Here is a 21,017-nt window from a genome sequence, read left to right as displayed (position 1 = left end):
GCAAAGCCGAATATCATTAGCAGTAAAATATAAATGCAAATTTGTACTATATTTTACTATAATCGTACCATATAGTAAACTCTACCAACATTTCGTACGGACAAGTAATAAACGATAATATCGTCCAATTTTCCTGTCCTTTTTCTTTCCTATCTTTAAAGCCTAGAGAAAGAAGAATAATTACAATTCGGCCTGAATAACGTAACTCGTCTCGTGCACACCAATTTCTATTTCCTCCGTAGAAGTGTCCGTCGAGCGAGGATCGCGAAACGGGCTGCTTCACACGCCACCGGGCGATAAATTATCGTTCGTTACAGACGCAGCTGTAGAACCCGCCTATCGCGACCGAGATTGCTTAATTGGACGATTCCCCTGGAACGGCTCTTAATTATTCGACGATCAACCAAATGAAACGGCTACATTGGAAATTTATTCTATCCGGTCGAAATCGGAAAACTTGTTTTTCCAGTTGCATTCTAACCAGTTAGCGAATTGATAACGTTAAATAATAATGAACCTAGATCGTCACGAATCTCGAAACGATTCGTTCGAGATCGCTGATAACTCGTGACTCGAGTTTCGTGTTAAATATATTCGCTGTTATCGACATGTACGTCGCGTTCGTGCAAGCTACTGTTACATTTTTATTCTTTTCTAGATTTTAGCGATATAAAAAGTGATATAAAGATATAAAAGTGATCTAAACATTTTTAGAAAACTATGGATAACGCGTCATTAGCTTAGCGTACACACGAAGAAATCGTTCTTCAAAAATCTTAAATTTGATGGATTATCAATATTGATCTTGCCGTCGATTATAAACTACGTTACAAAAGAAAATTTTACTGTAAATCACATATCATTAATATTACGAAGATATAGATATAAAAATATCAAAACCTCGGTAGTTAGCGAATAATCAAAATATTTATGTGATTTTCTCACATTAATTCAAATTTAGTAAAAGATCCGTGAGTACTGCTAGGAAATTTTTTACTGCATAAATTAGACTAGCGGAAAGTTACAGTTCCATTCCAAGAATTTTTAAAATCTAAAGCCGATAATTCTCATGAACCTGGAATATGAAATTTCTTAACTTGTTATTGCGAAAATATAAACTTGTTGTTGTGAACATGCATTAAGTCATGCGAAAATTACTTTGATTAAATATATGATATTTATAAAAAACTATGCATAATTTTGTTTGATACGAGCCAATTTAACAACCGTCATTATCACTTAAATAGCATCCAACAGAAGCAGAAGTGGAACATTTTTAGTAAAAACAATTTTTCTAATTCCAACGGCGAAGCAGACATCTTTTAATAACAGCGAATACATTAGATTTTGATTTGTCCATAAAAGGCGGTTAACGCGCCGAAAGAAACTTCGAAATTGTAAGAAGGATTGCGATGAGCGCGGTTTGCGGCGTACACGTACTTATCGATGGCCGCATCTCACTTTTCTCCTTTCCGGTTCAATCTTCGAGAACAGTTAGAGGTAACGCAAAGGTTCGCGAATCCCGTGACTCGAATCGTCTTCGAATCGCCGACCCCGATGGAATCACAATAAGGAGATCCAAGCGTTTCAGCAAAGCAAGTAGTTCCTTCTCCACTGAGAAATAAATCGAGACTTCTTATTACTCTATCATACTTCTTCTTCCCCAATGAACCATTGTTTGAAATGGAATTTTAACAACGCACACCACCATTTGTCTTTCATATTTTCCACTTTTCTTAATGACACTTTGTACCATTAAATTGTATCACTGTATACATCGTTTGTTGAATTACAAAATTAAATAATTTGATCAAATTACCCTGATAGCTTCCCAAAAAATATAGAGATAAGAGGACAATTCTTGGAATGTATTTGCTCAAAAGGAAGTTCATGTCACGCTATTATCATTACCATCAGTTTCAACCTTCAAAAATAGCCTACTCGTAAACCCTAGACGCGGAAGCTGAAACAAGGAGCCAATTTTCAAATGTTCTCAGTCATCTATCCCGTGGAATATATTATATTTATTCGCTGTTCTTATTAAATATAAATTCATTTCGCGTATCGTCTTTTTATACTTATTTTATTAATCTTCTCTTGTTCGCCACTGTGAATCTCGTTGAAAAGATTTTGTATGAAAATTGCGCGTAAAACTCGGTGAAGTTTATCGAAAATCTGAATTGACAAGTAGTTTGAATTATCAAGGAAGCAATTGATCAACGATGATTTTACATTCGTGCAAAATAACGACTTTGCTCGAGTTACAAGAAGAACGTAATGTATTAAGAGTCACGTGTTGGTCTCGACAATCTGCCGACCTAAATCTCACTGAAAGAGTTTTGTATGAAATACATGCCAAACTCAGAGTTTACTTAAACCTGAATTGTAGGTAGGTTGATTACGGTCACGTTATTCAGGATCGTCCGACTTAACTTACTTCTTCTCCACTGTCAACACACGCGCCTCTAACATGCTATAGACCTGAGTACACGTACCTCTTTGTTATCCCAGCGCTTATATTGCCGCCATTCGGTGAACCCAGGACGTCGATACTCGAGAGTATACTCCTCGACGTATTCCTGACCACGGCCGTGATCGTAACGACCCTGACTCTGTACACCAGTGATCACGTGAGGTCCAGGAAGATCTACTTGCAGCCACTCACGAATTCCTCTTTCTATTTGGCTCTTCGGGCACCAGGCACCGCCTGCTGTCTCCTTCCGCAACCTGTTTTCGTCAGAATTTGTTAGCGTTACGTGCTGCAGCTCGTTTCGATGAATGTTAATGAGACGTCTAGATCGATGGCTACTCCGTGACCGTTTTCAATATTATATGACTAGTTTTTACTGACTAATTTTTGAAAAATCTCGAGACATTTTCTTAATTTGTTCGTTGGTTAATAATTTCAATAATTAATATCAATAGTTTTGATAATAGGATCAATAATTTGGAAAAAAATTCGAGGATATTTTCTTCGTTTGTCCGATAATTTTTTCCTTTTAATCTATTAACTGGGAAATGTGAGTTAATTCATCACTTGGATCCTTAGTCTTTCTTGGATATTTTAATTTTTTTATTTTACTTGAGGGTGTTCTACTTTCTCAAGTATCATTTTATTTTAAAGGACCGAAAGTGACTTAATTGAAATTGATTTGAATTTATCAACTTGTAATTGTCTCATCGTAAAAGTTTCTGGGTAAGGGATGATATTTTTTAACAAGTTAGATTAAGTTGTTTACGAGAGCAGCTACATGAGATCGATTAAATTTATTCCACTTAAACTACTGCGTTGGTTTCTTGATAAATAGATAAGTTGGATATAAACGTTTCTTATAAACAATGCATGGATTGGTACCAGTTAAATGTTACGTGTATATTCAAATTGTTATTTTAATATTTTAGTACGTAACAAATAAAATAGATATCGTGTTTTTTCTACTTCAAGTTCATCAAGGGTACTGATGAGATTTTATTAAACACATATTTATACGCGTTCATATACCATTGAAATTCAGAGAGGGATTAAAACCCCGTAAAACATTGAAAATTTTGTTATATTTCAAATAGATAATTTTTCAATAATACTCTCTGGATTATTTATCACTGGATTTTTCGCAAAATTCATTAATCACGTTTCAGAGAACCGACGAAATATCCGTGGAAAAAAATAAATAGTGAAAGGAAGAAAAAACAGAAAATTGGTAAACCGTTCGATCGCATTGATATTACGAATCGAAATTTGACACGCGCAGCAGTTTGCGTTGGCTCGAAAAGAGGGTTCCCAAAAATCAATTTTCATTCCCGTTGAAAATTTGTCCTCGTTCGACCGGGCCTGCCAATGCACCGACTGAAATTGCACAATAATAATCGTACCGAAAATGTAGCCACGTCAAAATCGTACGAGCTCAATTCACGGATCGTTACGCCATATCGCCGAATCCAACCAACTCTCAACCCCTTCTCCTTTCTACCAGTTACAATAGCCAGTGGTCATTTTTCATTCCAATTGGACAAACATAATTAATTGATATTATATTTCCGCCCACAGTGGACAGAGACATGGTAAATATCGAGAGAGAGAGTGAGAGAGATAGAGAGAGAGAGGAAGCTATAATTGCTACTTTAAGTTCCTAGTCTAAAATTGCTCGGAGTTAATTAATTAAATTTCTTTAACGGGACTTTTCATGACGATGAATGTTTATCAACGTGACCAATGTACACGAAATATTTCAAACGATCGAGAATATCGACGTTCGGAATCGAGAAACGAAAACCTCTTTTTTGATCTGCTGCAACAAATAATACTTTCAACTGAATAAGTTTTTAGGAATTGCTAGGAATACTCACAAATAGAAGTTTTCTAGCCGGGAAATTGACAGCATTTTATGAACGATAAAGTCGAGAATCATTTTTACGAAGTTGAATAGGACGGAAAAATACATTTTAATCTGACAACCGAACAGAAGGACAATTTAGGTAATACGAAATTTATATTGATTATTGAATTCGAAAATTGCTCCTTCTTAGACTGCTGAGTAATTTATGATAAAATTAAAAGCCCAAAAATAATGTTTATAATTTTCGTTACAGCTTTTAGTTCGCGAAACAAACTACTGTGCAGGTTTTTTCACATTTACATTTACGTTTCGTTAGTTCTCTCCATAAAAAATGAAATTTCATAAAAATTCATAGTCTGTCATGTTTCTTGCTTGTCATATTCATATGGTCGTGTAGTCCCGTAACATCGCATTGGAAGTATCCAATTAATAAAGAATCGCGGGGAGACCAGTTTTGGAAGCGGCGCGAAGTTAATGTTTCACCGATTCTTGAAGAGCGAGAAGCTCCGTCTAGGCGCAGTTATAGTCCTCCGGCCATTACAGCATCGTTCGAACAAAGAAGAACAATTCACGGGGCCATTCGCCGGTTTCAAGAACTTCTTCGGTTCGAGGGAAGTGTACTTAAACAGCGAATCCGGGATTCAGTTCTTTCCACCGTCCCTCTTTCCCTCTTTTCTCCAACCTCTCTCTTTCCCAACCAATCCCCTCCTTTTCGCGTTTCCTCTCGTCCCGACGCTCCCCACGTTTTCTCTAAATCGACCCAATGAAACTTTCGCGAAACTTTTACCACCTATTGGACCCGCTCGTGCTCCCTACCTAATAACGAAGTTAACTTGCCGACTGATCAGAGGATCCGTCGCGTTTTTCTTGCGAGTCAACGACGTCGATTTCATTCCGTGTGTTCCCATGTTGGTATTCAGCTGTTAAAGCGTTTGTCGTAGCATTTTGTTTTGATTGGCTGTATTATTGGACACGAGGTTTAAATAAATAGAACCAATTTGTGTTTCATCGTGTTTCATCTTTTGATTGAAGATTCGAATAGTCGTCAGAAGAATGGTCTTTGTAAATGTTTTCAATGAAGTTTAGTATTCTTTTGTTAGTCGATCGATTTGCTTGTTGCGAGGTAGCGATATTGCATTGGAAGATTTAAAGGTGTGATTTATTAACCTTTTAGTTCTGGCGGACTTCGAGTGAACATTTGTTTGTGCAACATTGTGCTTGCGCGTTAGTGCTCGAGGTATACATACTTGAAGCACGAATTTTCGAATATGATTCTTCTACATTATTGTTGAAATGAAAGATTTATTAATACACCTAATGGAATTTACTTAACTTGTGTAAATGTTTTTTGTAAATATGGAAGGAAATGTTTGAATATTTTAAAGGGATGTGATTTAATTAAGCATAAAAATATCAGCAACGATTTTGTTCTGTATTACCATTACAGCCACGCGTTGTAAAATGTTATGATATGAAAGAATTGATTTTATTCTGCAAAACGTTTTGTAGACCAAATAAAAACAGTTTTTATATATTTGTAATTTATTCATAAAGTTATTACTAAATAATTTAAATTCGTTTATTTCATGAAAAAATAATTAATATCTTCACTTATTAGGTTATTTATAATTTACACATTTTGGTAAAATTTTTGTTGCTATATAAATAGACGAGGGTAACTGAATACGTTACGAAGAATAACGTGTATTAAGGTATTCGCTACCCGCAACTAAAGGGTTCAAGCGGTTAAAGTTATATTAAGGTATTTGTTTCTCTGCAAGTTTTTGGCGTGGCTCTTTCTGAAATTTCTCAGGACTGTGAGAAATTTCAGTGAAGTTTCACGAAGTATTTATTATGGTGGAACGTTAGTTCCATCCCTTATGGATGGCAACGCCAAGTGTTCCAGCCGTCTGAACGGTCCTCATTTATAAGGTGCTTCCAGTGTCTGACCACGGCAGTCTACTACTACTGAATATCGCTGCCACGCGTAAATAGGAAGGCTCGTTTCAATAAACGTTCTCATGAAACGAACACGCGAAGCAATAATAGATTACGAATGTTTATGCAAGTTTATAACAAATTTAAATATACAAAAATGTACGGAATGCACATAACATGTCTGCGAAGATATAGGAAAAAATTATAGCATAAAGCATTTAGTATAATACTGCCTTACTTATTTAATAAACCCTGTCTATCATTTCGAGAAAATTGAAGTTTTATTATTCTTCTATGCCGTCTTTCTTGCTTTTCATTCAATTTAAAATATTCAGCCATTATTTCGTAAGAGCGCAGATAAAAGCCAGTATAATGTGTAACTTCACGTAAAAGTAAGGAACACGAAGAGCTTTAAATGTTTCATCGCATCTTGAAAAATGAATTAAATGCGAGATAAGACGATTTAACTAAAGAGGGCGGAATGTTTCAAGGGTAAAACACGTATCTATTTAATTTTCATTTCTTTTAATTATACTCATAAAGATAGGATTTAACATTCGCAATCCAATCTTCCGCGGTAGTAATTAAACGAACATTCTAACGAAAGTTCTAACAGCTACTTCGAATAATTTCATTCGAATATCCTCTTCTTTCCTGATTAATCTCATAAAGCTGCAGTCTCAATTTCATTTTTCATGAAACTCGATAGAAAAATTCTATGCTCAGCACGAGAACGTTCAGAAGCATGTACAGGAAGACAAGGTCGTGGCCGGTGCTCGATCACGCGAATTGCTTCTTCACTTCACCCCAATAACAACGCAATTACGGCCGGATAATAATTCTTGCGGGAAACTGCCAATGCCGCGCGTAACTTCGCTCCGAACGGTATCGAGCTAACCGCTTTTTTCCCTCCTCTGTCGCTGGTAATTTTCGCAAACGCCAGGAGAAAAAGCGGAAACAGTGTCGCGGTGAGCCTCGATTAATTTTATCATCCAACGTTGGACGTGATTAAAAGTAAAGTTCCGGACGAAACGGCCGCGACAGCCGGCGATCGTTAAATTACAGACGCGAATGAGAGACAGCAGAAATGGCAGAAAGAGACGAAGAGGAAGAAGAAAAGCAGAAAACAGGCAGGCGGGAGAAGGCAAGAGGAGTATGGCCGTGGCATCTATGAGCGGCACGTTAATGTAGAAAGCGTGTCTGTCGCGGGACGGTTTGATCTGTTCTCCCTTTAGGAAGCGCGTTAAAAAGGCAGCCGTGGTACCATTTAACGGCGGCTCGACGACCAAGGGTACGCAGAAAAGGGTACGTCGTAAAAGTAATGCGCTCACCGGCCATTTCGTGGACCGACGTTCGTCACATACGACGAGGACGCCGTAATGGCTGAATCCGGTATGTCGCCAGACTCCATCCCCAAGGATTGATTGCACGCTCCTGAAACACATCGTTTAACTTTGTTATTATATGTACGGTTTGTACGTACGAGTCGTTCGGAAGGCACACCGATCAACGCCATGAGAAAGTGGAAAGAAATTATTTTACAAATATTATTTCTTTTAACTTATTTATTTAACTTATTTAACTTATAACTCGGAATTTATGGTTATTTATATTATTTCTTTGCGATATACGAATCTATAGAAGTAAAATGCTTGGTTCCTATGAATGGGACGTTAAATGTATTAGCCACGATGTAGTAAGATTAAGAAATTTATAAAAGTGAAAATGATCAGTTTCAGAATAAGTCTTTCCTCATCTGTGACTTGCTATCATTTTACGTTGCGATTTGTTGACAACTTAATGTGTTACGAATCTTTCAATGCTTTTGTGATAGATAATGATGTAAGAGTATGGAAGATAATAAACGATTAGGGCAGAAAATGAAGAAAATGAACCGAAGATAGATCCTTGGTTTATTAAGGTAATTAACTCATAAGGTTCTCAAAAAGTTTGTGCTGGTTTTATAGTTTCACTGTCGTTTACTGTGTTTGACTTAACTGTATAACCGACATAGTTACCTACGCTTACAACTTCTGTATTTGCTAGATCGCGGTCGTAGCGATTCACCGTTCTCCCCTTGTTTGCCAGAGAAATCATGGCGCACAATGATCTAACGAGGAATCGAACGGCCATTTCCGTCGTGGAATCGTACTCCATAGTCACATTCCACGATATCTATCGTACAATGTCGACCGACGATCGGCGAGCGGAAATGTAAATTGAGAGATTAATAAGCCTGGCAACTAAATCGTAGAAATTCTAATCTTTCCCTTACGGTTTCTTCGTGGCTCTATTTTATATCATGCGGTGAAAGTTCGTTGTTCGACCGAGCAAACACAACCCCGAAAGGTCTAGAAATATTTATGACAATAATACGCCCATGGGAATACAAATATCGTTGACGTATTGGTAGGTTGGAACGGCGAGTGGTGGACAATTTTTCCTGTTTCGATGCTCCTAAAAAATTGAACGCAATGTTACATACACGACAGATCAAATGGCTCTCTATTTGATTTCCTGTTTCAATTTTTTCGGTGTAATTGTGCGAACGATAGAATTTCTCGTCGAGTGAATTAAGAATGTTTATGCTGGAACGGTACACGTATGATGAGTAATTTAGGTTTAAAGTATAAAGTGTTATATCTTGAATTGAACATTTGGAATTATCGTGTGAACAAAGAATGTCACTGAAGATTCGATATGTCTTTAAAATACTCTAAACACCTAGATATCCTTGAGAATATTTTCGAGAGATAGTTGAATAACTACTGAATAAAAAACAGAGCAGTAGAAAGAACGAGAATGTTGACAAGAATAATAGCAAAATGTTAAATACGAATTTAGAGACCAGAGTGTGTCACAATTTTTACAGGAAGTAGACAATTTTTTAATTATTCGTTTAATGTAATTACCATTATTTCACCGAAATCTCACAATTTCTATGTTTATAAAAATATATTAATTCAATGTTTGTTTCTTTATAATATCCCATAAACAGTAAATTTCAATCTCATCGAACTCAATAACGCATCAATATATCTTTCTTGAAGATGCGTTCATAATTCATTTTTTTTCAGCTTCTCTGTTTCCGAGACTTTCATTAAAATCACGATCGGTAGATAGACGCTGCAATCGTTGCTCGGCAAGTTGATGGATAAGTGACGAGCGTCTCTCCACATGGTATTATCCGGTCGCTACACACTTATTAGTCCGTCAGCTATCTCATTCGCGTTTCAATTTACCCGAAGTTTACTGGCATTCGAGTATAATCTTTCCATTAAAGTTTTCACCGGACGATAAAAGTCCGCGCGACCTGGCCAAGTCCAATGTGAGACGCGAGAGATTAATCGGCGCGAATAAATTTACATTATCGAGATGAGGAGGATCGACGGTTCTTTCGCTCTCGCGCGGAAGACGCATTTTCAATTGCGCGCGGATTAAACGCGGAATCTTCTGCAGAAGGGCTGCCATTTACGGCATAACGAAGTAAGAGATTCTTGAATGTAGAAGTATATTATGGGTGTTCCATAAAACAATAAGAGAATTGGAAAGATAAAAGACGAAGAAAAATATCTGAAATTATTACTCTAAGAGGATTAACGTTTTCCTTCGATACATGATTTGATATATACGAAGGAATCTCCAATTTATAAACGTTCTACAAAGATTTATCGTCTTTAAAAATGAATTTATTAGCGTCAAGAAGAGACAATTAATCTTTTAAATATATTAAGTATATTATAAATATAATAACATATATTACAGTGCTACAATTAGAAGATCGTTCTCCGTGTTAATTCGATTTTTTACATCTAATTTTTCTGTCTATATATTTATTTTCTTTTTTAATAACTGTTTGAAAATCTTTGTCGCAGTATTATATGGATAATATACCAATTTATCAAGCTTATATTACTTTTCCATATATGTTCCTATATTTCATCATTTATCGTTTAACGTAATAAAACGTCTCATAATAGGCATTCTCTAATTATGTTGAGTATTGTATTTCGAAATAATGTACGCGTAATAAGTGGTTATTATATCTTGATCTATTTTAGAATCATGTTTAAATTAAGCAAACACTGAAATACTATGTGTTAGTATCCATCAAGAGATCGATGACACTGGAATCTCCAAATATTGCAAGAAATACTACATGACAGGAAATATTTTTAGCTGTTAAACGTCCTGTTCAACGTGAACCTGTTTTTCATTCACAAGCTGGCCTGTTTATTAACAACAGGTTTTCAAAATCAAGTGCAGGGTAGATTGATTTCATAGACGTTCTTCTTGGCTTCGGCAGCTGTACGATGGTAAGCATGCTTCCGCTCGATTAAACCTTTTCCCTCTTTTCCCTTTCATCAATCCTCCTACGGAAATCCTTTCCGAGTAAGCCAGCTTTCCCTTAAACCGAGCCGACGAACTTTCCTTCCGCGGAAATAAAGCAAAAGATTCTTCCAATAAACATCGCCGCTTACGATTTCACTCTGACAGGGAGCGCAATACAAACGAAAAATTCTCCATAAATATAGCTTTTTTCAGGAAAAGCTTGTACCTATTCGGTAGAACTCGTAAAACATTCCGTTTCACGAGTTTCTTTTTGCCCATAAAAATAACGGAATTAAAGGGTGAAGTGACCTTTCCATGAAATATTTCGTCGTTAATTATTTTAACCATTGGTGTACCCATTTCGATATTCCCTTTTTGCGAAATTAAACGCCACTTAAAACACAAGTCGACATGTTTCTCTCTGAGACTACAAAAAGAGAAGCGAGGGTTTACGCAACTTTTCAGCGGAACGCGACTTTCTTCTCCTCCCTTGAAACGTTCACGTTGAACATGCCGACGCTAACCGCCAAACAAATCCACCGTGATTCAAGGAAAATGCTCGGCCGTTCGCCGGAAGTTATAAAAAGTTTCAATGAAACGCTCCCTCGTTCCTCGGACCGTTTGCGCCAAGCTGTCAGAGTCTTCAATGGCATTCATGCATCGCCGGCGTATCAACGTCGCGCATCGTTTACCGCGCACGTGCACGCATTCAATGTAAGTACCGATGCCAGAAGCATCCTTCATGATCTGCGTACTTCTTTCACGGTGCTCGGCCGATTTTCAAGCGGCGACGGGCGTCGTCTATTCCGTGCTCGCTATGAGATTCCACCGGATTGGCTCGTGACGGATGAGGAATTTCGTGCACATGCTGTGTGAACCTTTACAAAGAAACTCATCGAAATTTGCTATTAAATCGTTGTACCGTACTTTCTTTAGCGAATCACTATCGTTTAGATTGTGAATTTACGAGTGAAGGAATTTCGTTAATTTCAGTGGCAAAGAAAGTAGTAACTTTTGTAAATGGATATACAATTTCGTATGTAGCAATTTAATAAGTTAATTCTTCTTATCTATGGGAGCGTATAACTGTAGTTTGCAATCTGGGTGGAACCGTTAAATATTTCTCTTGTGGTTTGTTTCGTGAATGATGCTCATTTGGATTGTGAGGTCATGATAGCCTGATAAAATAGTAATCTTAATATAGCGATTTAATGCGTTAGTTTCTTCATTTTATTTCGTGGTAGCTACAGTTTGGGTAGTAATATTAAATCCTTCCTTCTTTATCTTCCGCGAATGGCTTTCATTTGGATTGTGAGAAATTTTTAATAACTCGGATGACTGATAAACAAACTGCAGATATTTATGTAAATCTATATTTTCAGGAATATCGTTAAAGATAGGACGTAAGTAGAGAGAGGTGTTATATCCGTCAAATATGTATATGTCGTAACGAATACGCTATACTTGAGATATTTTATATATTCTAGATATTTTTGCAGTATTTTTCAAATTGCTTATAAACTGTATAAAAGTCCGCGGACTATCGATAAAGCAGTAATTTTTATATAACAATGTCAAATTTTGACATAGTAATCTGGTGTTCAACTTTTTCATTTTTATTTCGTAAAAGCGTAAGCTGATAGATCGCTATACTGGCAACATAGTAAACTAGCGGAGTGACTTTATAAATTAAATTGAAATTCGCAGCACAATTTTTTGTCCATGGATGCAGCCATCTACATTGTGAAATTATGGGGAGAAGGTCTCTGACAAACTATAATTTGACACGTGACAAGAATTCTGTCAAATTTTGACATAGCAATTTGTGTTTAGTGCTTTTTCTCACTGATAGATTGGTACAATAGTAGATTGGTATAGATTGGTAACATAGTAAAATAGTAGATTGGCTATATAAATTGAATTGTCGTGGAATACTAGTCAGTATAATGTTCAGGCATGTCTGACCATAGGCAGGTCACATTCTACTGTCGATTCGCGTGTCAGTCACGTCGAACGTTTCTGATTGCTATTACAGATATTAAATTGGTTGGTTTGTTTACTAGGAATCCCAATCCCTCGCGATGATCATATTCGTTACATCAACTAAATTCCACTTTCTCGACGATCTCTAATACAATATTAGAATGGAACAATCAAATATTAGTATGAATCGAACCTTATGTATACACTTCAAATAATAATCTTCTCTCGATAACAAAAATAATTCTCCAATTTTACATACATTTTTATTTCGAATCTTAAACAAGTCTCTCAGAAACCAAACTGATCAATTCTTCTATTCATTAATTTATTAACTTCTTAATTTCATTATATAAGTATACAATTAATATTCAATTTTCTCAAGAAATAAGTGACCTACTCCCCTAAGTCCATAGATAGATAGATTTTAAAGTTTTTTATACTTTTCCATTTATGGAATTGATCGGCTTCTAAACGGTTCAAATAATTCCTAACTTCAAATGCGCTTCATCCACTCCTTTTACAAATGGAGCGGCGTTCGTAGGAAACAAAAATACATTTTACTCATGCCAATCTCTAATATACATACATTTCAAAAAATAACGTTCAAAAAATTCCATCTGTACTTTGCTGTTGAATCTTAAATAATTCCCATCGTCCATAGAAAACAAGAATACGGGTTTCACCTTCGGCATCAGGGTATCTATCTATCGCCGTTTCAGATACACAACGCAAGCGTTGGTGTCGGTGATGGGGCTGCGCGTCTATCTCGAGCGGCAGGTCGCCTCACCTCGGAGACACATGCAAATCACATAGGCGTTTGAACTTCCAAACGTATTCATAGAACGGCATTCTCGCAGTCGTTTCACCCTCTGGCCGTTGTTTCTGTCTTCGTGTTTCGTTCGATGCCTGGCACTCGGTGGTGGAAGCGGAACCAGAAGGTTGAGGCGCGGGGGCATGGCAATGCTCTCGAGTCACAAGCGACATAAAATAACGCGAGCCTCCGGGGACGTGGGCTACGCTGCTGATGTTCGTTCGTGTTTGTCGATTCTCATATACACGCCTCCGTCAAGTACCACGTGTATACAGAGAAATAGACAGGCAAGGGAAAGAGAAAGAAAGAAAGAAAGAGGAAAATGAGTAAGCGAGTGAGCAAGTGTGCTCGAACAAGGAGAAAAGTGGGAAAAAGGGCGAACGGAGAGAAAAGGGAGTAGATGGTGCGAGCACGCGACAATCGCGAGCCTCGTGGCCTCCGTGTTTTAAAATGTCGAGCGCTTTTGTATACCAGGGAAAATTTGCTCCTACGATCGGGCAAATTGCGCAAAAAGGAGACCTTTTTTCCGTCTCATATCTCCGCTCTCTGTCTTCTGTTTCTGTTCGTTTCTTTTTCGTCGTTCACCGTTTTGTTTTCTTTTTTTTACCTTTCGCCTATCTTTCCCTTCCTCCGCATCTCTTTTTCGCCATAGTTTGTTCGTATCGCGACGCTCTCTCGGTACAACTCTCGTTGCTTCTCACGAAATTCCATGCTTTCGTGTTACCCTCCTGTCCTCTCTCTCTCTATATCTCTGTCTCTGTCATTGTCTGTCTCTGTCTCATGGATGGGCGTACTTCTTGAAAGAGGGGACACGGGTGAGCACCTTCCGACAATTTATTTTCTGTACTGAATTAGAGCGCTCTCAAAGTGCCTTTCTCTGGTCACGAGCCAGCGGAAATGCAGTCACTACGTGGACCGCGATTCTTCGCTAATTTACGGTGCATTATGTCTGCGATGTAATTTGTTAGAATTATCTATTACATGTGTAGGTGTGTATGTGTATAGGGGTTGCGTTCACCGTTAAAGTGGCCACTGGTTTCACGGAATTTCGTCTACACGTAGAACGTAATTACGGGGATAAAAAAAGGAAGGAAGGAAAGAACAGGTAGAGCAGAGCGGGATGATGGGAAAAAATGAATTCAATTCAAGGAGAAACGATTGACGTTACTTCAAACTGTCCTTCTCCGGGATGACTTTTTTTTCTCTCTTTCTTCTTTTTTTTTGCCTGGCTACATGATGCATGCGTTACTGGCCCTGACTGGCCTGGTCCTCCCAGAAATGCAATTTCTCTTGTACAACGGTTAAGCTTCGTGAAAATGAGGACACCGTTAAGCACCTTGGAATGATTTACCTCACTTCGGATTACAGCGTTCCTATGTACCCTACGCGAGAAAGAGGGGGAGGGAGAGAGAGAGAGAGAGAGAGACTGACTCTCCGCCCTATGTACTCTAACGCTAGTCGTAGGAAAAAAATTTATGTCCTTTTACGGGAAGTACATTTGTAACCGCTATTCCTCATCCAACGATTTTTGCCGATTCAGATAAATCAGCGACAAGCTCAACTACCGTAACACCAACTTCTTTTAGACTTTCGTGCGGCGTAAATCAACTCGCCAAATTATATAGACGTTCTTTTTCGTACTTTCACCGGTTTTACGACTTTCCTGAATAATGACTCTGATTTTATTGAAAAAGGAAAGCGCAATAGTTTATTAGGCGCGTAAATTAATTTGGTATCTTCTCAAATGATATTTTAATTCTATTTGTAGATTATATATATTTAATCATGAAACGATATAGCATCGTTAGTAATGAAAATCCGATCTGAGCGAAGGCGTTAATATCTGCTCATCGGTAGGATATACTCGAAATGGACAGATACCCAACACTCCAACGTTTCTTCAACTTTTTCAATAATTATTCAAGGATCAGACATACTAGAGTCTAGAATCGATAAATTATATTCACGTCAGACATATTATTATAGAATCTAGGAGGTCTAGAACTTGTCAATAGATTATAGCCTTTGGATACCTCTGTAGTTCCAGCACTCTAATTTTCTAACAGTTGTAGGAGTATCAAATGTATTCAAATTTATTTGTTAGTAGATTATACCTTCAGTCAGAACACTGGTTAGATGCGCGTGCTGCTTTAACACTTTTCTAATTTCCCCAGTAACTGTTGAACGGTCAAGTAGATTATACCCTTAGTGATCAGATATCCCTGTTTCAATATTCATTTTATTTTCCCGCTAATGTTTGAAAAATCAAACGTAGTTACACGTATAAAGTCCACTTATTATTACAGTATACGTGTACTAGTCAGACGGCTAGCGGCTATTGAAAAATCAGGCGTTTTAGAATGTGCTTGTCAGTAGATTATACTTGCTTTGGGCAGACATTCTTTCAATTTCCACACCAATGGTTAAAAAATCAAACGCACATAGAAAAATATAGCTCCTCAGCAGAATATACATTGTGTACATACATTGGTCAGACATCTATGCTTCCTTAAAGCTTTTAAAGCTCTTTTATCTATCCTGACAACTGTTAATCAAAATTCCTCGTTCGATTTCTTATTGATCAGTCAAGAAAGCATCGGATATCGTTTCCGAGAGTCCTTTTCTCCTCCATCGCTTCCTCCAATTCAGTTGGCAAACTGTGGAATGCCGCATATGTCTTGCACGTCCGCCACACCGCCCCTAAGTAACAGTTCTCGCGCTATTGTTCAAATAGGGAGAATCCGGCCGCGAGGTTCGCGACGCTCGAAACGTTTCGTGGATTCATTACAACACATTCCACGTCGAACTATTCGTCTTGCGAGTTGGCGTGCAATTTGGCGTTCGCGGTGAATGCGACACGCGGAAATCCTAACGTTTCGGTCATAGTTGACTCTCGACGCGTGCCGTTTTCTCTGTGCTCGCACGCGACTTTATGCTTCTCTGAATCGCCAACGACCATCTACTAGCCTGAACCTAGTTCGAACTTGGATTATACGAAAGAAAGGTAGATCTTTCGCGATTCGAAACACGTTGGTCTCGTTAACCGTCGGCGTTTCAGACGATGAATACTTTTTCAACCTTTGAGCCGGATCAAAGGATTGGTACGCGTTAACTTTCGCCTTATTCTTGTGAAACTTTCAACTCCTGCTCGAGAATTCGTCGGTTTGCTTTCTTGGTCTTCCTCCTGCACAATTTTTTCTTTCTTTCTTTTACACTTGCACGTCGATGCGCTGTGAAACATCGTAGCTGAGAACGAGACGAATATTTTACATACATAACGAGCATCTGTATGATGTCTATCGTGATAGAATATGTTTGATCTGATTTTTATTTAAATCGTTCAATCTGCCCTGGTTTAACGACGAATTCAGCTGTTCTCTTGTTGAGAACGTAGTTGATAGATAAAAGTACAGATTCGATTCTTTGATCAGATGCTAATTTGAAGCTTGACTCGATGGAGATTATGAAGAATCCCGTCGAAAGCGTAAAGAACTGCTCCGTTTGAACTGAGCAGTTTACTATGAATCTACTGATTGGTCTTTGCTTCGATTCTACGTTTACAAGGTTTGTTGCATACACGTACGTATATTCGAGTTTGAATATCCTTATGCATAAATATATCAATATGACGATAATGGTTAGATTACGGATATTTATGGAATATCATATTTTTATGAATATCAGTAAAGGAACGGAATCAAAACAACGCTGGTAACAATTTTATGATAATTCGTATGTTTCATAGATAACGATTATATCTTCGATTATTTCGAAAGCAATGTTTTATCTGTTTTATCTATTAAGAGGGAAAGAAAAACGGAAGAAATGATAGAATAGCCGACAAAAATTGCTCGGACGCTCGAATTTCAAAGAGGAACGAAGAAAGGGAGCAGACGAGAGGCAGGGAGCGGTAGAAATTCTTCTTTTTTCGCGCGACACGATGTTTAAAATCACAATTCCGCCCGGTATTCGACGAGTTCTCCAGGAAAATTGCATTCGACGAATGCCTCCATTCTGTTCCACCGCCGACGATCCAATGCGATTTCTCTCCTATCCTCCGCCGCTACTTTTTCCCTTCTAAAAGAAGTTTATCGACGCGACTATTCCCGCGCATTGGCTGTGCTAGCTCTCTCGCGCGCGCGTGCACACGCTTAAGCTGCATTTTCTTAAAACTTCTCTAATATTTCCGGCGGGCCTCCTTCGTGCACCTCGTTAAAGTTTTTTTCCATCGGCGTGACGCCTCGTCGTTCCCTCGTTGCCCATGTTGACGAAACACTTGGCCTGCAGAACGCCATTAAAACTTTTCATATACACTTGCTTTTCTATGTATGTACATGTATATAGGCATGTATATGTGTATATACAACGAATGTCAGGAGAGGGAATCAGAGAAATGGGCAACTCGTTTTCGCGCTGAAAAGCATCCTTTAAGCGTTCCTTTCTCACTTTCTCTTCAAATCGCATACAGATGAAATCTAATGATCGCGACATCGCCGTTGGGAAACAAACGATGAAGCGGCACTATCAACGAAGCATAGATTATACTTCTTTCTTTAGGCATCGTTGAATCAATCAAGTGAGATTATGTACTCGTAAATGAAGATATACGCGAAAGTATTCAAGCGCTTGTAGATACGTTTTATGCGTATTATACGAGACTTTTTGGCAGTGTATTTCATTAGCACTGTAGCGAGACGCAATTATCAGAATTATATCGATGAAATTTGAAGGCAATCTGAAAATGCATATGAAAGTTTGCGAGACGTTTATTGCAGTCATATGTTTAACAAAACATTGGTATATAACATGTAATGCCGTCTTAAACACCAAAGTAATTAACACTAAAGATAATCTGTTAGATATTGTGAATTATTATTAATGTAATGAATAATTGGCTGTACAAATACTGTGGTAACCTCTGTTAAATATATGCTTGCAATAAATATTTTGTATTCTCCATACACGTTTCCGAATTAATATCAAATTTGATCGATATAATCGTAATAGCAGTGTTTCGTTACAGTGCTAATGAAATTTCAGCACGTTTCGTATAACACATTCGACACGAACATAATAATGTTCTACAGCGAAGTATTTAAATATCAAGCTACACGAGCCAATCTATATAGAAACTGAACATTTTACACCTTCCAAAGCGCGATATTACGATTACACATCCATAAATATCCTTCCAGAGATGAAAAGAAGCTTTCGTATAAACGTTCCCGTGTGATCCACCGATTGTCTAGCAAATTTATTTGAACGTCTGAATAATTCCGGCATGGGAATGGACGGGACCCGTGCAGATGCATGGACGCAACTAAAATCTAGGGAATTTTCTCCACATTGTCCGAGGGACAATCCCGCCGTGGCCGGTTTTAGCGAATAGGGGGATACGGGGAATTCGTGAAAATAAAAGAGCGGTCAAGTGCGGTCCAGGGAATCGTTGCTACGCCATTGGCCACGACCCTTGGGCCATCCCCGCTGTCCCGATCGAGTTCAGTTCGAACAGGATTATAGCCTGGACACCTGACGATGCTCCCAACGCTTCAAAGAGGAGAGAAACCGATATAAGCAAACGAAATAAAAGGTTGCTACAGAGGCGAAGGCGAAAGGTGGAAAAGTGAAACACGGACAGCATGAAAATGCAAAGCGCGAGGTCGATGTGGAAGAACGAATGTGCGTATCGTTTACGAGAAAATCGTAGAACGTACAGACGTATAGTTGTTTCGACAAAATAGGAGGAATCGAGTGACAAGAAACAACGAAGGTCGGTCTTCTAGCTGAGAAATGGACAAAGCCGATTGCACGACGGAGAGTGGCACGGGTGACAGGAAAGTTTCCAATCCGGATTTTCATTCATTAGTAACGCTTACCGAAGTGGACGGTGCAACACGATGCACGCGCTTACGGGAAACGTCTGCGAGGGAAGTTCTTGCAGTTGGGTGTTTCTCAAAGGAAAAGGGACGTCCTTTATTCGTAGGAAGATCATCGGACATCGAATCGAATTTTAAAGATCTTCAGAGCCTGTTTTGCTATACCGGTGGTACATCAGCTTTGAGAAACATAGTCTGCTGTTAGTCAGAATTGCAAAGGAAGTTTACTGTAACTATATTATTGATGGTCTTAATACTTTTTGTCGAATGGGAATTTATTGTTTGGGAATTTAATATGTAAGCTTCCTATAGAATTTGGAACTTGGTTTTTGGTGGTAAAAGTGATGGAAGAAGACAACGTATATAATGAGCAATTGATTTAATTGAAACAAAAATGTACGTGCAAGAATCGACATATATAGTGAAACGAATAAATAATATTAGCATAATCGATGTTTTTAAAATTTGTGAAATATTCAAGATACTGATAAAAATTAGTATTTATTGAAAAGATGATTTTCTATAAAAGATAGGTAACGTAATTTATCGTATTCTTCGCTTGTGGTCGTCAAACGTAAAAATTTTACTTTTAGCATAGTTTTTTCATGGTCACGAAGTTAAGATTTTATAGAGAGGCTAATGTGACAGGGTGTAGAAATACCGTCCCACGGTATCCGAGTATTAACGTTCAACAAGTCGAGGAACGTCCAGACGTATCGAATGTTTCGCTCGTTCAGTGTCCAAACAATTCTAACGGTCCGCCAGCCAGGTTTCTTTACCCGGTCCTAAGCTCATTCTTTACTAAGTTCTAAGATCAACCGTTAGCAAGTTCCAACTTGTTCCGTCGTCGAGCGCTAGAGAGTTTTAAATTGTTCTAATTTCTGCTTTCGAGCGTAACTTTCAACGTAAAGTGGAATGTCCCACTTGGAATTCTTTTGCGCCATTGCAAACGTAAACGGCGAACTTCTAGACACCGGTAGAAATTAGAAGCGATTTTTTCAGAGAAACAAATCTCGAAGGTTCAACGATTAGCCATTAATAATTCCTTTATCAGCAACTCGACGAACAGCTTAAAAATGGTGAGAACATATATTTCTATGGTAGACCGATTAAAATACAATTTACCAATTTATCTTAAACATTTTTATGACGATTGAAACTTGTATAAATGAATCCAATTGCTATTTTGTTGATATATTGCCTATGAAAGGATCTAGAACAGAATATAGTATAAAGAAAACGAATTTTGCTACATGACCTAAAAGTTCCATTAAATTTGACAATCCCAATTTGTAGCCTTTTTCTACTTAGCTTGTAATTACAGCAGACGCGTGTTCTAACAAATTGTTATTCCGACGAATGAAATATCTGAAGAAACTGAAATAAACTCGTAAGTATCTGTATTATGCATTTAATTGCCCTGACGTATTTATCAGAACACGTATCCACTATATCCTTCCGCATATATGCGTTTGCTCACAAATCTTCACCTGAATCCCCTATTATCCACATTCAACCCCTAATCTTCACAATTCAATCGCCTTTGGTATTATAAACCTAATCCACAGTCTGAACAGTTATGTGAACAGTTCTCATTCGGCTTGCGTTGATAGCATTCGTTCTCTACACATGGCAGACGTGACGATATCTGACGATGGCATTTGGAAATGCAGGGCAAAGTAGTCGCGTAAGATCACGGCTGGCCATGAAGGGGTTCGTTTAAACGAGACATAGACCGTT

At 38.0% G+C, this 21,017-nt stretch overlaps 1 protein-coding gene across 2 annotated transcripts in view; it reads right to left on the bottom strand.

The window, feature by feature from the left end:
* LOC126868195 (discoidin domain-containing receptor 2-like) overlaps positions 1-21,017 on the bottom strand; it is a 140,775-nt gene that overhangs the window by 30,579 nt on the left and 89,179 nt on the right. For both annotated transcript variants that reach the window (XM_050623427.1, XM_050623437.1), the window contains exons 3-4: positions 7,607-7,709; positions 2,496-2,727 (exon numbers count right to left, since the gene is read on the bottom strand). In XM_050623427.1, coding sequence (XP_050479384.1) covers positions 2,496-2,727; positions 7,607-7,709 — 335 coding nt within the window. The remainder of the gene's footprint in view (positions 1-2,495; positions 2,728-7,606; positions 7,710-21,017) is intronic.

This window comes from Bombus huntii, chromosome 1 (genome assembly GCF_024542735.1).
Source record: "Bombus huntii isolate Logan2020A chromosome 1, iyBomHunt1.1, whole genome shotgun sequence".
In the NCBI taxonomy this organism is placed as follows: domain Eukaryota; kingdom Metazoa; phylum Arthropoda; class Insecta; order Hymenoptera; family Apidae; genus Bombus; species Bombus huntii.
This window is presented reverse-complemented; position numbering and strand designations above follow the sequence as displayed.